Source organism: Nicotiana attenuata, unplaced genomic scaffold, assembly GCF_001879085.1.
Source record: "Nicotiana attenuata strain UT unplaced genomic scaffold, NIATTr2, whole genome shotgun sequence".
In the NCBI taxonomy this organism is placed as follows: domain Eukaryota; kingdom Viridiplantae; phylum Streptophyta; class Magnoliopsida; order Solanales; family Solanaceae; genus Nicotiana; species Nicotiana attenuata.
In genome coordinates, this window is record NW_017672331.1 from 31,963 (window position 1) to 50,484 (window position 18,522).

The window sequence follows — 18,522 nt, forward strand, 5'->3', positions numbered from 1 at the left end:
AAAAATGCACAAATCAGAGAGAGAGAGAGAAGATTTGTACTCTCAAAATAGTTTACAAAGTCCAATCGCATATTCATGAAAATCTAAGCAGCTTCCATGAACATCTGAGCATCAGGTCATCATTTCTGATCGGAAAACATACATGCACTATTTCGAGCAGCACCGCTCCTGGTCAAGCTTTCATTGGAGGCGGTAGAGCTGATTCATCAGGAACTCGTTCATGGACAAATCTCTTGAGAGCAGCAGCAGCAGGTGATGGAGTTGGAGAATCTTCAGCTTCAGGGGACTTTCATCGCATGCAAGACAGACGAGATCTCACAAGAGGTGATAAGTTCGATTCACATGGGAAATGGTCAGTTCTTTGTGAAGCAACAACATCAGGGTATGGATTAGTAGCGATGGAGAAGATGAGTGGGAGGAGTGAAGATAGTAGAGCAATGGGAGAGGCAGACAAGAAGATCGATAGCAGTACACCAAGGATGAGGTTGAGACAAAAATTGGAAAGAGAAGGGCGGAAGGATAGAGGTGAGAGGTCTAAAATGGATACAGAGTGTGTAATGACAGGAATAAATGAGATAATGACGAATATAACGGGTGACAACACGTGTACAATGTGGAAGACTCAAATGTGGCTAAATGTGCAAGGTAGGAGGTGGGGATATCTGTTAACTGAATTAGGCTACAATTATAAAGACAATACAAAGCTGAAATGGGCTGGAACAGAGACATTGGACTGTTTGCTGAGGAAATGCCTCACAAAAATTGGGCTGTGTATTTGCAAAATAGAATTGGACTGGGCAGTACCGGAACTGGGCCAGAATTTGGGTGAAGCTGGGCCGGGCAGTGAAGAATCAGAAATGGGCGCTAATTTGGGCCAATTTGGACGGTATTTTTGGACTGGATCAAGGAATATGTTGTCTCATGGGCTAGTTTATTTTGCACTATTTAGTAGTTGTGATGTGATATCAATTTTGAGTACATTTCTCAATTTTGATAATAGGACTTATGTAAAGTTCAATTTTTATTTTGCACAATTATTAGGACTCCATGACATTTTGTTTTCATTTATTTTGTTATATATAAATAAATACTAGCCCTAGGCTTTGCCTAGTGGATTTTGCTGGAAAAAAAAAACCCTAAACCCAAAAAAACAAAAAACCCGAACGTTTTCTCTGCCTTCTCTCTAGAAAACGGGCGATTTTGTTTTTAGAGAGAGAAAGCTTACGCATTGCTGCCATGGCCTCGCCGGCCGGCGGCCAGCCTGTTTCTCCGGCTGGTCAGCCTCGCTCTCGCCCAGCCCCAAACAACCACAAACAACAATCCCCAGCCTTCAGCAAATACTAACGATAAGCAAACCATGAACTATGCAAAAGCAGTGAGTCCTACGTCGACTAAAACACCCATGCATGATCATGCAACTGTTGTGGAGCCAATTGCGCCTAGACGAGCAAAATTTTTCCAAGGCCAACCTCTTGTGTGCTTTACTGAATCAGAAGTCGAGCGTATGAATATTATAGAAGGTTTAAAGTATGCAGTTGTATGTAAATTTTCGTATGGATGGCCTGAAATCAATGAATTGCGACGTATTATTCCAATGCAATGTGGAATCAAGGGTGAATGCAACATATAGAACTCTATTTATAACATGAAGTTAGTATTTTACATATGTGTCTGATGCACGCGTCTCCACCCAGTGTTCACTTGTACCATCCTTCTTCTTTTTCTTATGCGTCTCCTCGAAGACCTCAGCGTGACTCATATCTCGCCCTCTTTCCTTTTCCTTCATAACAAAAAAGTATGAGTTAGACATTACAAACATAAAATTCTATATGTAAAACCAAGAAAATTTTTATAAGTAATTACTAATCTTAGTTTATGGGCCGCAAAACTAATCGAACCTCGAAAATACTATTTATTTCATTTTGATGTTGAGGATGCCATGTACACTTTGTCTGCAATATAAAAAAGTAACATATAGATGAAAACGATAATTATTTAAATAAATGTAATCAATTTTTAGCCTAAATTGATTCCACATTTGCTCTATGATATTGTACGTTATCTGTCCCCAAGAATTCCACGGCTCATGATAAAATAGCTTCATAGAATCCACAACCAAATGTATAGACTGAAAGGATGACAAAAACATGCATTAAAGTTAACATATATATAATTAATAAACATCAAATAAATTCAAATATTTAGGATCTACAATAACAATTATGCAAAAACAAAAATCAACTAATCTTACAACAACAATTTAATAATTTAATGGATGAAACTGATAATAGATTTCAGTTAAGTTTAATTCCATGAAAGTCAAAAGATATTAAAAAAGTTAGGAGTAAGACATATTGTCAAAAGTAGTCAACTAGCACTAAGAGTTTTAAAACATTCTTCATACTTTCTCCTCTTAAAATTAGTACCCTCCCCAATATAATCAAATGAGATGAATTGCTATATATGTAACAACTTTACAAATTAGTTAGCAAAATTATTTAGTAAAATTAGCCCAAAATTAGTATGTAATTTACCAACATATAAATTTAATTTAGCAATATATGACTCTAAATTAACAACATATAAGTTTAACATATAACCCTAAATTACCAACATATAACTTTACCATACAACTCTAAATTACCAACATATAACTTTAATTTAACTACTAACAATAGTCATAGATTTACTTTAGCTAACACCAATCAATTTTTTCAAACCAAACTAGGAGCAATTAAACAAAACCAGTGTATTTTTTAAAAAAATAACAAAGGAGGATGAGGGAAACTTACCTGGAAGTGGAGGGTCGTCGACGGACCTGCAGCTGGACGGCGGCGCCGGCGAGTCCTGCTAGTTGATGGCTGCGGCGGATTTGGGTGGGGGAATTTTGCGTGAGAGAGAGAAGAGAGAAGGAAGAAAAGAGGGGAATGAAAAGAATGGGGTCACTGGAGGGTTTTTAAAAAAAACTTTCCGACCGATTCGGTCGGAAATTTGGTCAAAGTAGTCTACCCTCGTTTTACTAAACAATTCCGACCGAATCGGTCGCTACTTATTATTATTTTTTTAATTTTTTAAAATTGTTTTCGACCGAATTGGTCGCTAACAGTGACGCAGAATTTTCCGCCAAAATTTACGACGAATAGACGGGATATTAGTCGTAACTATTATAAAAAATTAAAAAATAAATTTTTATGCATTTTCCGACCGATTCCGTCGGAAATTTCCGACTACTTTTTTCCGTCGGAATATTTCGGTCAGAAATGAGCCATTTTTTAGTAGTGAAAAATACCCTTAAAAATCCGAAAAAATTCCAGCATAATATGCTAAAGTTCGAATTTTTTACATATGAGATTCGAATATAATATGCTGAAATTTCATAATATGCTAGAGTTCCAACATAATATGCTGGAAGTTTATATGTAGGAGCTGCATAATCCAGCATATTATGCTAGAACTTTTCGTGTTTCAGCAAAACAATGGTTATTTTTCAGTTACTTTGCAAATGCTAGCTATTTTTCAATTACCGTGCCTTTTTCACCATGATTTTGTCGGACTTTACTGACTACTAGGCAAAACAATAAAAAAATAAAAAAATAAAAAAATAAAAAAATAAAAAGAAATCTTTTGGGTGTGGAGTTGCTGCGAAATAGGATTGTGGTGGTTAGCATATACTGGCAAACCCCCCTGTTACACTGGCACTGTTTTGTCTATGGTATGGATACCATCAATGATTAATGGCCAGTTAAAAAGGTTAAAAAAAAAAAGGAACTATTTTTCCTGGTTATTTCGTTTAAGAAGGATCTATTCAATTAATTAAGAAAGGGAGAAACAAACGACGTGGTTTAATTTAAATAATCAAGTGTAACATGGAAAAAAGTGGAGATCACGAATAAAAAAAAAAACTCCTTATATAATTATACATTTTCCTCACCATTTTGTAGCTATTAATTGTTACTTGGTTATTAGAAGGAGCCTTAGAGCAATGATAAAGTTGTTTTCGTGTGACTTATAGGCCACATGTCCGACCCGTAGAAGCAGCCATTAATGCTTGCATTAGCGTAGGCTGTCTACATCACACCCCTATGATTGTGTCCCTTCTCCGGACCCTATGTGAATGCGGGATGCTTTGTGCACCAAACTGCCTTAGATTTTTATACTGTAAGAAAGAAAAACATATACACAGATTGATAATTCAGAATTTTTATAAGGGATCTTAACACAAATAACCGGTCGGATTCACTGTTTACTTTTTTTAGCCGGTATATATAGATTATACACTGATTTACACAGTTAATACATATATTATACACATATTATACATGAATTGTACATATATAATTATATATTTACTGACTAATATTAATTTAAATGGTTGAATAAACATCTATTTAGGTTAATTCTTCTTTTTATTATATCATTGAGTTTTACAGCTCACCCTACACTTCAACGAAATGAAAGTGTCAGAGAGTAGTTAATCATTATTCAAAGTTGGTTTGCCAAGCAGTAAAAGAAATAAATTGAATAACATATCTTTTAGTTTGAAAAATTAATTGTGTTTAGTTGAATGAAAAATAAATTACTAAGGGAAGACAAAATTGTAGAATATATGAGTAGAAGAGAACAATAGAGTCGTTATGTCTCGATCCTTTTCTCGTTCTTTCTCAATTATTGCTCTATTAAATATGCATATATTTTTCTTAATTATTCATTTTGAAAAATTGTACAGAGTAATGGCCACATGCCTGAGGTAAAATTCTTCCTTTATGTTTTTCTTTTTCTTTTTTCTTGCCGTATAAATGTATGAAAATGATTTAGTTATTTTAAGTTTATTTCATGCAATTTTGTACGAACTCTGTAAATTAAATTTGAAGAATTGAGAATTACTATACGATATAAAATACAAAAATTTAGAAAAAATATACTAAAAGATAACTAAGATAAAATCTTTTGAAATAATTCAATAAAAGCGAAGACAATATACAAAATTTCCACTAAACATCCAGGATGTCACCTTCAATCAAAGCTTGGAAGGAATCATTTTGAATATAAAAGGAGGTTAATGATTAAAGGAAGATAGATTTGTTTAAATGATTTAATTAATTCAAATTCAGACAGGACTGTCAGAAGTTATTAGATTTTTTATTGCAATAAATTTATTTTAAGGCATATCATTTCAATAATCAATTGCCGACTTCTTTTGCTTCTATACCTAGAGGGAAATAAACAAATTAATTAAAAACCTTAAAGTCAAATTAAAAAAAAAAACATAAATAGTAGATTAAATGACCAGAAAACAGTTTACTTCGAACGCAGTAAACTTGGCAGAAAAGTTTCTCTTTTAAGGATTTTGAGCAGATTATTTTAAAAGGATTGTATATTCGCAGTATACATCGGAAAAAGCAAAACTTTCATAAGTTTCAATATGTTATTATAAATAATAATATTACTAAAACAAAATCTTAATTTTGAAGTCAGAGTCACTTTCCTTAACATAATAATGTCAACGTGCATGCATGGCAAAAAATTCAAAAAGCTTCAATTTAAAGGCTTTTTACATTGACTTGATTCATTTTTTGAATTTTTACCTCCTATAGCAAAGGTTAACACCTTATTTATTTTAAATAAATACCATTTAAAAAAATTATATTCTATAAATACCTTTTAATGTTTATAGCAAAATATCTAATTTTGGTTACGTCCTATCCCTAAGCCACTAAATACGCTATTCAATTACATTATTTTCTTTCTCTCTCTACTTTGATATATGCCATTCTCTTCCCCTATTCCCTGAAGACACGATGCTCAATTTCAAAATTCCTCTCACCCACATCACCTAACATTAGTGTTTCTGTTTTTAACTTTTTGTTTTGGCTCAGTTAGGAGGCAGAGGAATAGGCCGGCCAAGTAAAACTCGGATTATCTTGCACGTTTAAGAGATTAGGGTTTTACAAATGTTGAATCTTTATTATGAATCTTAATAACAATTAACCTGCATGCCTGCGTCCTTTTAGGGACATTGATAAAAGGAATGATACAGAGAAGAAGTGCCTTAAAGAAATACCATTGAATCTCCCTGTATTTCATTTGCTATCAATTAGCAGTGTAATCCCCAAATCGGCTACTTCACAGGATGCGTGGGAACAGTGAGATTCAGGGTTTTTGCTCGACGGCGGATTCGTCGGAAATTAGGGTTTGTTCTTGAACAAAGACGGCGGAGTTTGGGGCTGAGCAACTTGATTTTCTATTAATATATTTCAATGTATTTTCAACGTATCACGCAGTATTTTCATGTATTTCACTGTATTCATTGTTTTTTTTTTCATTGTAATTCAATGTATCTCGCTGTATTCCATGTATTTCATTGTATTCACTGTCTTTTTTTTCATTGTATTTCAATGTATCCCGCTGTATTCTATGTATTTCATTGTATTCACTGTCTCGCTATATGCCATGAATGTATTCATATGTTTTTTTTAATTAATATAACTTATGTATTCAGATGTATTATATAATTTCTCTGAAGATTGCTATGTTTTTGGGGTATTTTTCGGTTGAGAATCTTTTTTATAACTGAAAATACAAAATTTCTGTGTTATAATTGAGTTTGTTGAGTTATATTAGGAGTCTATTATGTTAATTGATTCACTTTCCGTTTAAAAACAGTGTAATCCCCTGTTTCACGCCGTGAATACAGTCGAATACAATAATCTATCCAGCTGTAATCCCATGTTTGACGCCATGATCACAGTCGAATATACTCGAATACAACAACTGATTAGCTGGACTTCCCTGATTCACGCCTATTTTTGCTTCTGTATTCATGAATACAGTAGCTTAAATACATCTAATACATCTTATAACAACAGAAAACGTATCTACAATCCGTAATATAGCAAATGATATCTATAGATAGCTAATTACCACTAAAAGATAGTGCTTTATTAAAATTTCTCTTCATTTTTTGGTGCAGTGATTTTATGAGAATTGAGATAGGATCCAAAAGTGACAAAAAAAAGATCGAATGGTGATTACGCTTTAATTTCAAGTTAAATATTGTGAAAATTCATCAAAACTATCTATGTTTACCTTAATATTTTTAGTTTTTAGATGTATGCATTTAGTTATTTAATACCACTATATTTTACTAAAAAATTCTGGTGCAGTGGTAAAGAGGATTCAAAAATTTCTTTAACTCATAAGTTCAAATTTCAATTATGACATTCTACTTCTTTTTAAATCCCCCTGTATAAATTTCCGGCAGCCAATTTTGAGAACTAGAGTAAACACGTAATATACCTTCAAAAATATTCAGCTCTGCTAGCTCTGTTTGAGAGATTCCTATATGGTACGAAATGACACCAGGTAGCCAATCTAAAGGGCTGTTATTTAAAAATTAGTCAGTGCGTCTTGAATTGTAGTTTTTCAGTTCAAATTTTTGGACAAAATATCCTAAATTGTCCTGAAGTTAAAATTTTTAGTTTAAAATTTCAGGACAAAATAAGTGATGGCTAATCTCTAAATAGCATCCATGAAAATGGCTATATGTGCACTTGCCCCGCATGTGGAAATGACACCACGTTGGGCTTTGCCCATCCTTCACACAACTCAAAATCTAATGACTAGCACCTGATATATATATACTAGTACAGTCAAACCTCTATATAACAACCATTCACTATAAAAATCAAGCTTTTTTCGGAACCGATTTTTATGTTAATTTATAATACATTTTCACTGTAATAGCACTTCACTATAGCATCCAAAAAATATCGGAACAAACAAAGGCTATTATAGAGAGGTTTGACTGTACTCAGAAATATATTGTGATTATTGAATCAACAATTTGCTGAAAGTTAAACTATGAAAAGTATTTTCAATGAAAGCAACAACTAATTGGACAATTTTACTGAATTTGTTAAGCTAAATAAAGAAATAGATACTGATCTTCTAAACTGCTCCTGATTCAGCTCTTCAAACCCTGTAAAAAGAAGTTCCTATGAGTTAATAACTCAAAATGTAGTAATCCCTCCATCTCATTTTATATAAGGGTGTTTGACTAATTAATTGTTTAAATTGATAGAAACTATAGGCTTTCTTCCATTTATCCATGTCTAGCTAACTTGCTTTCGGACATTGCAGTTTAGGTGCCGTACCCGTGTCGACACTACAGAAGTATGAGTGTGGGTATGGAATCTGTATCGGATCTGATCAAACAATTTTGGGTACTTTGACCGCGACGAACGGAAAAATTCGAGAAGATACAATTTGATTCCCGAAATCAGAACCAAAACTAGGGTAAATTTAAAGAAAATACATACCTTATCTAGGAAATTAATTCTCTAGATTCGCACCCATGTCCGAGCAACTTACATCTCTAGTTTATTGCTAAAGTTCATATTTTCAATTGATAGCACTTCTATTTTAAGAACTTTTACCTTTAATACTTAGTAAAAGGCACATCAGACAAATGGAGAATTGATTTAACAGAGTTTTAATCAGACTTTAATTTTACCTGAATCTGAATTGTTATCCTTCTCTCTAGTGAATGAAGAGCTCCAAGCCATAATTCTGATAAATTTTCCCTAGCTGATTCGAAAACAGATTCGTCGCAACGCTCTACCTCAATGGATTTTAGAGAAGAGATGTCCCCGAAACAAGAAGGGATCTCCTTAAGATATCTGCAATTATGCAAAACCAAGCGTACAAGGTTAGGAAAGGCGACAACCCATTCTTTGAAGCAACTTATTTTTTGCAGTTTCAAGACTTTGAGCTGAAGTAATTCGCCATTGCTCACTTCCCATTCCTTATTGTCAAATTTAATGTTTTTCAGTTTGAGTACTTGAAGGTTCTGAAGCAAAGCAATCACTGATAAATTTGCCAACACCTTCACCGTCACCCTGGAATGTGCATCTCAGTTCACCATCACCCTCACCCTGGAATGTTGCTTGTGACAGTAAACCGGGAAGAAGGACTGACTTTTTGATCCCTGCGAATAGTGAAATTAGTACAAACTACTTCTCAAGCGAAATGGCCAAAAAGAAAAAAAGTCTCACTCTTCGGACCTTTAGCTTGACAAAAATAAGAAAAGGACAGTCTGATGCACAAAGCATCCCGTATTCACGCAGGGATTGGGGACGGGCTGCATCCTAAGAAGTATGATGTAGACAGCCTACCCTAATGCAAGCATTAATGGCGGCTTCCACGGCTCGAAACATGGAGACAATTTTACTGTTGGTCCAAGGCTCCCCTTTCCTTTGACAAAAATAAATAATTAACAGAATTAGTGCACCTGTTTAGACAACAAGGGGGTGCTTTTCATTGAACTAGAAAAAGCATACAAAATTTCTTCTCCAAGCTGCATGATCTCGGACCCTACAATTGAAGGGAAAAAAAGAAGATAAATCCTTAGTTAGTCGTTAAAAAAAACTTATAAAGAAGAATATCGTATACAATTAACTCAAATTGACACAATGGCAATCATAAGGAGTTAAGGAAATCAGAATCAAAATCATCTTGTTTTTCACTTTTTTGTCCTATTTAGCCTACTAATAGACGAACTAAAAGATGCTAAATTTAGTTCACTGAACTACAGTACTTGAAATTTACATATAACATACTTCTAATCACTTTCAGGCATTTTAACAAACAGGTCAAGGGCGTCTCGACACTGACTTAGCAAATACACCTGCTTCAAGATGACAAAGAAGACTAGACCAGAAGCATAGTAATTCCACTCGTCAATTACATTAACCAATTAGAATCGAGTATGTGTTACTTGATTCTCAAATCAACCCGATATTCATGAACCAACCAAAAAAACCTTGAGACATGATTAATGTGTAACAGGGCATTCAGAGGAGCAAACAAAGAATTGATTAATTATGCATGTTGAAGGAGCAATATTTTGGCACAGTGACGTAACAGCATTTTGGTGAATTGATGAAAAGCACTAGGGTATTAAAATAGAAACAAATTGGGTCAAATCATACACCTCAAGACAGCTTAAAATACTTGGATAATTTTCTTGATTGCATCAGTATTTTGACTCACAGTTAAACTCAAAATTTTATGAATACAATAACCAATTAATGAACAATTTTACATTATTTTTTCTAGTAACAATGTGAATTACCATTAACAAACAACAATAGTACACCTAAAAGAGCGCCTATGAGCAATAAGCCTCCGACAGAAAACTAGTTACAAGCAGTCAGCAGTATTGATATGTATTCTAAGTACCAAGTAATCTATGCAAAAACAATCTACTTCTATGTGTCTTTTTTGATGATCTAAACAACTCAACTCTTTGTACAATTTTCCTCTTTTATCTGTATAGCTATCTCAGCAGCTTACAGGGTAGGGGTAAGGCTGCGTACATTCTACCTCCCTAGACTCTACTTGTGAGATTACACTGCGTACATCCTACCCTCCCTATGGAACAGTAATCTTCCATAGGCAGCCAACCACATAATGAAATGTGCTTAGGTTGAGCCACTGAGTTCCAAATGAGATCTGCCACATCCAGCCAGGGGCGGATGCATGTGTAATCCGACACCGCTTGGTCGGAAAATTTTATTATATAGGCATATATGCAAAAAATCAAAACGATAATAAAAAATATAAATAATATTTGTGGCATAAAGCAGCATCGTAGTGGTCGGGCTTCACTTTTCTTGCCTGATGTCTGGGGATCGACCTATGCAGTAGACATTAAACTAGAGTTTATAGAGAATTGAACCCTCAATTTCATCATAAAAATTAATCAATTAAACCTGACATTCACATTCTATAAGTGATTAAAAAATATAATCAATAGCCTAAATGGCACTTATACTTGTGCCACTTTGTCATGCCGGTCCCCAAACTTAGCATTTTGCCAATTGAACACTTACACTCGTTCAAATCGTGTATAATAAACGCTTATGACAGGAGGCTGCTGTGAGTGTAATACAATCTCCTACACGTAGGATGCCACGTCATTACTAGTGCCACATAGGAAAATAAACTATTGACTTTATCTTCATTTTTTCCTTACTCCACCATCACTTCTCCTTACCACCAACAACTTCACTGTTATCGCCGGAAAATTCCTCCGGTCACCGGAAACACCATTAAAAATCTTGTAGTGTTCATTCGATTCTAAGAGTCTTGTAGTGTTCTAATGAGCTAACTGTGCTGCTGATGACATATACACGCAAAAAAAACAGGAAAAAAGAAAAAGCAAGATATGTTTACTGTTTTTAGTCTCTTCAAGGGGGGTTGCGGGTTAGGGGGGGGGGGAGGGACGGGAAGGGGAAGAAAGAGAAAAGAAATAGAAATGGGAGATGGGTTTGGGGAAGAACAAAAGGGGGGTGCGAGGTGGGGGGGGGGTAGGGGAGGAACGTGAAGGAAGAAAGAGAAAGATAAATAGAAATAGGAGATGGTGGGAAAGAACGGGAAAGGGGAAGGATAGAAAGAGAAAAAGAAATGGGGAGGGGGTGGGGGTGGGGGAAAGAAGGAAGAAGAAAGAACAGAGATATTTTAAATTTTTTTATATTTTTTTGTCTCTTGCTTTTACCTTTCTTTTTATTTTTTTCTTCTTATTTTAATTATTTTTAGTATAACTTTTTTATGCTTACTCTCGTTATGCGCGTGAAATTCACGTATTGTGTCCAACTCAGTCATGAAGTTGCCACATAGGCTTGGTCAACGGTTAGAGGGGTTTAAAGTAATGTGTTTTGAAACTTACGAGTGTCTAGATGAAACTTCGTAGAGTATCGGGACCGGGATGACAAAGGGGGACAAGTAGAAGTGCCATTTAGGCTATTCTGCCTTTTTAAAAAGATGCGATTTTTCAAATTTTAAACAAGCTTCTTTGCTATTGTCATTCTAAACTTCTCATCTCTTTTGCTATTTATCCCACAGTTTACTCGTTTCCATAAATATCGACACCGCTTACTAAAAGTTCTGCGTACACCCCTGCTTCCAGCTTACTATGTTTCCTATTAGCTTCAAATTGCTGCTGGTGATTGAATATCCTCCACCAGCTGTGATGACGTACCTTGTCTGCACATACCAGCTTTGCATCTGATTCTTGAGGGAGTTAATCTTTCTCCAATATACTGTCCGAGGAACCTTGTGAGTCCATATTGAACTTGTTTAGAGATTAATGAAAGTCACAAATCTGTGACTTGAGTGAAGAAGATAACGCAGCAGATGAAGATAGAAGAAGAGAGAAATAGTGAGAGAGAAGAGTAGAGAGAGGAGATTAATCTTTCATTTATTCAACTTAACTTCAAATGGTAATGTACACCCATATATATATAACACCTAGATAGCTTAGTCTTGAGTAAGCCTAATTAACAAACTAAATATTCTGTTAACAGTGTAATAACCGACTAAACTAACTAACAGGGTGATTTTGCATAACTGCCCTTATGAGCTTGGTATTATATTTCCTTTAACACTCCCCCTCAAGCTAGAGGGCATGAACACATTAAATGTCCCTAGCTTGGAAATCAGATATTGATGTTGAACTTTGCTCAGTCCTTTTGTGAATATATCTGCAGGTTGTTCCTTTGTAGATATGTACTCAGTTTTGACCATGCCTTGTTGAATTTTCTCCCTTATAAAGTGGCAGTCTATTTCTATGTGTTTTGTTCTTTCATGATAGACTGGGTTGGCTGATATTTGAATTGCAGCTTTACTATCACAAAAAATAGTAACTGGTTGATCATTTTTCACATCAATTTCTTTTAGTAACCCCAGTAACCATGTTAATTCAGCAACAGTAGATGCTAGACTCCTGTATTCTGCTTCAGCAGAACTTCTTGAGATTGTAGTCTGTTTCTTAGACTTCTTGGGATTCTCCTAGCTTGATTAAGTAGCCTGTAACTGATTTTCTGGAGTGTGAGCAGGCTGCCCAATCAGCATCACAATATGCTGTGATTGTTTCTATTGCTAGACAGAAGGATACCTTGTCCTGGTTGACTCTTGATGTATTTCACAATTCGTAGTGCAGCTTCCATATGAGATTTTTTTGGCTGTTGTAGATACTGACTTAGAGTTTGAACACTATAGGAGATGTCAGGTCTAGTAACAGTTAAGTATAACAGTTTACCTATGAGTCTTTGGTAGCTGCCTTGGTCTGTTAGCACATCATCTTCTGTTAGTTTGTCTTGACAGAAATGTTCATCAAACTCTCTTGTAGTGAGTTTTATGTTTGTGTCCATAGGTGTGCTGATAGGTTTGGATGCTGCTAGTCTAAGCTCAGATATTAGTTCCAAAGAGTACTTTCTTTGATGCATTAGAATTCCTTGCTTTGACCTTGCAAATTCTATTCCAAGAAAGTACTTTAGTTCCCCTAGATCCTTCATTTTGAAAGTCTGTTGAAGAGCTTCTTTTGTATCTTGTATCAATTTTAGATTGTCTCCAGCTAGAAGCATATCATCTATATATATATTAACACAATAATAGTTCCATTTTCAGTTTTCTTAACAAACAATGAGTGATCATAAGGGGTTTGTTTGAACTGAAACTTCAATAAGGCTTCTGTCAACTTTGAGTTCCACTGCCTTGGTGCTTGTTAAAGTCCTACAAGGATTTTTTGAGTCTGCACACAGGTTTATACTCCCCCTGACTCTTAAATCCTTGTGGAAGATCCATATATATCTCATCATGAAGATCACCTTGCAAGAATGCATTGTAGACATCCATCTGATGCACATGCCATTTTCTAGAGGCTGCAATTGCTAACACAGTTCTAACTGTTACCATTTTAACAACTGGAGAGAAGGTTTCTTGATAATCTATACCTTCTCTTTGACTGTAGCCTTTAGATACAAGTCTAGCTTTGAATCTCTCTATCTCTCCTGTAGCCTTATATTTGATTTTGTATATCCACTTGCATCCTATAGCAATTTTTCCTTCTAGTAAAGATACAACTTCCCAGGTGTTGTTGTTTTCAAGAGCTTCAATCTCTGATTTCATTGCATCTACCCATCTAGGATCTCTAACTGCCTCTGCATAGGAGTTTGGTTCAGTTGTTGTGGAAAATGTAGATAGGTAGGCTTGATACTTTGGTGAGATGTTTTCATAAGAAAGATAGTTTGATATTGGATAGTTCACATCATGATGCACATTTAAGGAAACAAAGTCCTTCATCCATATTGGAGGATGTTTTTCCCTGCCAGATCTTCTAGTAGTGTTGTTTTGTTGATTCTGCTGAATATTTGTTGAAGCAATAGGAAGAATGATTGTTGACTGATCCTGTTGTTGATTTGTAGTGGCAGATTCTGTGACAGCTTGTAGATTGAGTTAGGAATCTCTTCTGCACTTGTATCTATGTAGTCTGCTTCATAGTCTTGAGTGTTTGTAGGTTGAGGAAAACCAACAGGTTGCTGAGTGTAACCCTCGGGTTGTCTATTGTCTAAGATAGGTTGAGATACAAATATAGGAGATGAAGATGTAGTAACATTCCTGAATGGAAATACATCTTCCCTGAAAATAACGTCTCTACTTACAAAGAAGGAATTAGTAGTTAAATCATATAAGACATAACCTTTTTGCACCTCTGAATATCCCATTAATATTGCAGATTTTGCTCTTGGTTTCAGTTTGTCTGATTCTTGTATAATTTTGGCATAGCAAAGGCACCCTATAACTCTTAAATGAATTAGAGAAGGTTTCCTTTTGTATAGTTTTTCAAATGGTGAAACTCCTATAACTGATGAAGGAAGTCTGTTAATTATGTATATAGCAGCTAGAACACAATGACCCCAAATTTTAATAGGTATATTGGCTTGAAATCTGATAGCTCTAGTTACTTCTAGTATGTGTCTATGTTTTCTCTCAGCTACTCCATTTTGCTGAGGAGTATAAGCACAAGTTCTCTGATGAATAATGCCTAATTTCTTAAAGAGATTACTACAAATAGTATTAACAAATTCTGTTCCATTGTCTGTTTCTTATTGTTTTAATAGTTTTATTAAACTGTGTTTGAACAAAATTTAGAAAATACTGAATATAATAACACACACATCAGACTTCAATTTTAACAAATAAATCCATGTCATTCTAGAGTAGTCATCAACTATAGTCAAGAAAAATTTATTTCCATCAAATGTAGGGACCTTATAAGGCCCCCAAATATCCATATGCACTAGTTCAAAGTACTCAGTACTTTTAATACAACTTGCTGGGAAAGGTAATCTGGTTTGTTTTGCACAAGGACATACATTGCACTTATTTAATACTTCTGCTATAGACTCAGTTTTATTTTGAACCATTTTCCTAAGAACAGATAATGACACATGACCAAATCTTTTATGCCATAGATTTATGTCTTCTGCACTAAGCACTTCCTTTACAAGGAGGCTGACATTCATATCTTTATTAGCAAGTTGACTCAGTAGTATGTATAGGCCATCTCTTTCTTTACCAATCTCCTTCACCCTCCCATTGAAGAGATCCTGAAAAATACAAAACTGAGGGTAGAAGGTTGCAGCACAAGCTAGTTCCTTAGTCATTTTTGACACAGACATTAGATTAAATTTGAACTGAGGTAAATGGAAAACATTGCTAAGTGTACTTCTAGCAGATATTGAACTAGTTCCAGTATGTGTAACATTTGAAATTTCACCATTAGGAAGACACACTCTCTTCGGATTAGTATTTTCAACTATAGATTCTTGATTTAACATGTTAATATCTGACACCATATGATTAGTTGCACCAGTATCAATAATCCATTCTTTTGGACAATTTGAAACTAACAAAGTTATACTCATACCTGCTACATTTGCTGAACAATTATTGTTGTTGCCTTTTAGGTTAGTTTTGTTTAGGATTTGTAATATCTGCTCATATTGGTCTTTTGTGAATGCTCCTATCTGAGGCAGTGAATTATCAATGATTTGACCATTTGTCATCTGAGATTCCTGCTGATAACTCACATTAGGCTGGTGTTGAGGAATTTCTGCTAGAGCATTATAAGCTGCTGGACATGCTCTTGTTCCATTGTTATATGATCCTGGCCCTTTCCTTTTAGATTTGAAATCTGGAGGATAGCCAACTATCTTGAAGCAATTTTCTTTACTATGACCTCTAATTTTGCAGAAATCACACTGAATATTATAATTCTTTTTATATCTTTGATTTCCCATATTTTTTGTATACATTGCAACATCATAACTCTCAGTACTAATTGCTGGATTTGCACCTAAAATTCCAGAAGTAGCAGCCACTGTCTTTTGACTTTCATCACTTATAACCATTGAGTATGCTTGATTTACTGTTGGTAAAGGTCGTCTCATAAGAATTTGACCTCTTGCTTGAGAGTAAGACTCGTTGAGACCCATAAGAAATTGATATACCTTTAGTTTTTGTAGATAAACTACAAAATCCCTAGACCTTGGACAATCACAACCAGGGACTGGAATTAATGCCTCAAACTCCTCCCACATGTCCTTCAGTTTTGAATAATACACAGATACGGATGAAGTGCCTTGAGTAAGAGTGGCAATTTCTTTGTGCAAGTTAAAAGTTCTTGCATCATCTACTTTATAGAATCGTTCATATAGATCATCCCAGACTGTCTGAGCATTAGATGCATACATTATACCACCAAGAAGACTACTATTCACAGAATTCATGATCCAAGAAAGTACAATAGCATTTACTCTCTCCCAATGGTTCCACATAGTAACAGGAAAACTTTCTTTCCTACAAGATCCATCCACCAATCCAAATTTGTTCCTTCCTAGCAATGCTACTCGCATAGAACGATACCAAACAGAGTAATTTTCAATTCCAGTCAGCTGGAATGAAATAATTTGTATTCCACTGACATCTGAAGGGTGAAGAAACAAAGGATGATTATAATCAATACCTATTTGTTGGGTTCCAGCTATTTGATTTTGATGAGAATTGGTTTGATTTAGCTGAGCCCCATCTGCTTGCTCATTGCTTAGACTCATTTTTTAGTTCTTGAATTTTTCGATACAATCAAGAATTGACAGAATTTAATTGAACATGCAGAAATTTGAATCGAATCAAAGCTGTATATTCTTAGCTTTGACTGCTCTGATACCATGAACTTGTTTAGAGATTAATGAAAGTCACAAATCTGTAACTTGAGTGAAGAAGCTAACGCAGCAGATGAAGATAGAAGAAGAGAGAAATAGTGAGAGAGAAGAGTAGAGAGAGGAGATTAATCTTTCATTTATTCAACTTAACTTCAAATGGTAATGTACACCCATATATATATAACACCTAGATAGCTTAGTCTTGAGTAAGCCTAATTAACAAACTAACTATTCTGTTAACAGTGTAATAACCGACTAAACTAACTAACAGGGTAATTTTACATAACTGCCCTTATGAGCTTGGAATTATATTTCCTTTAACACATATCCCCCCCCTCCCCCTCCACCAGCTGTGGCAACATACCTTGTCTGCACATAAAGACTATCGCCAAGTAAAATAGACATGCAGTAAGCATTAAATAAAAATAACAACTTAGCCATAAACCAAATGAAAGGAAGGGCTTATTGTTTTCTTATGAAAAAAACCTCAACGAAGAGTGTTCAGTATATGTTATATATCTATAAAACCTAATGTAATTCTTCGTTGAAGGATGGTCAATTAAATTGACCACCCTTAAGAGAATGTAGCTTCGCCCCTGGGTGAAATGCTTTCGTTGTGCACAACTACAGAGCTAGCATATGGTGGACACGAGCTTCATTCTCTAATATGATACTCTTCACTATGAATGGAAATGCGATGAGCAAGCTGTGAATGATAGACGGGGGAAGAAGGATTGGCATTTTGATTCCTGTGAACACTAATTGTATATTACCGTCTTATCCATAGGAGAAGATTCTCTTCCTTTGCTCTCTCATTGCAGTAATCATGCAATAGGTTATGAACAAGACATGCAATAGGATTCTACACAGTGTAATTCAACAGATTCAGTACTATAAAACATCTGAATGTACATATTACAATCATCAATAAAAAATATTACAATTTCCTCTCTAATTTCGCCAATTCATCTTCTTTCTTTCTTTTCCATTGCTGATCTTCTCGAGCTTCTCAGTAAAGCTCCTGACTTAGTTGCTTAATCCTCGAGTTCTTCACAGAATTCCTGCAATTATGCTATCACTGAGCTCTAGTCTTCATAGTCTGTACAAAAAAATCCCAATGAGTTAATAGTTCAACGTAGTACTCCCTCCATCTCATTTTATATGATGGTGTTTGACTGGACCCAGGAAAAAAAAAAGACTTTTGACATATAAGCTAAAGCTATAGGACATATTAAAGGTGTAAATTTTTTTGTTTGAGGAATAATTTTATTTATAAATCATTTGCAATCACCTGCATTTGCTTTGACAACAGAATATTTATAAGGAGGGAATTACTAATTAATTGCTTACATTGAGAGAAAGTAGAAACTATAGGCTTCTAGCATATGTAGTTGAATTTTCTAAGTAGTGTAATGCCTTGTCGCGCTGATAAAGATCTCGAAACCATAATTCTGATAAT

At 34.8% G+C, this 18,522-nt stretch overlaps 1 protein-coding gene and 1 long non-coding RNA gene across 5 annotated transcripts; both read right to left on the minus strand.

Annotated features, from left to right (window-relative positions):
- Positions 1-7,807: 7,807 nt before the first annotated feature.
- On the minus strand, positions 7,808-10,681 carry LOC109212786. 4 transcript variants are annotated; one of them, XR_002065918.1, is made up of 4 exons: positions 10,133-10,681; positions 9,063-9,372; positions 8,513-8,986; positions 7,808-7,978 (listed from the first exon to the last, which is right to left on the minus strand). It is a non-coding gene; the product is annotated as an uncharacterized LOC109212786 (long non-coding RNA). The 4 variants fall into 4 exon arrangements; XR_002065917.1 differs by lacking the exon at positions 10,133-10,681 and adding an exon at positions 9,618-10,106; XR_002065919.1 differs by lacking the exon at positions 10,133-10,681 and having other exon boundaries at positions 8,513-8,678; positions 8,795-8,986; positions 9,063-10,106.
- A 3,457-nt stretch (positions 10,682-14,138) lies between these two features.
- LOC109212783 lies at positions 14,139-16,955 on the minus strand. The gene is made up of 2 exons (XM_019376461.1): positions 15,216-16,955; positions 14,139-14,870 (listed from the first exon to the last, which is right to left on the minus strand). Exons 1-2 carry the CDS (start codon positions 16,953-16,955, stop codon positions 14,139-14,141), a joined length of 2,472 nt encoding a protein of 823 aa, XP_019232006.1.
- Positions 16,956-18,522: the final 1,567 nt, after the last annotated feature.

Coding starts and splice junctions, on each gene's coding strand:
- LOC109212783 (XM_019376461.1), bottom strand. CDS start 16,955: ATGAGTCTAAGCAATGAGCAAGCAGATGGGGCTCAGCTAAATCAAACC. Junction 14,871..15,215: donor AAGTATTAAATAAGTGCAAT/GTATGTCCTTGT, acceptor ATTATTCATCAG/AGAACTTGTGCTTATACTCC.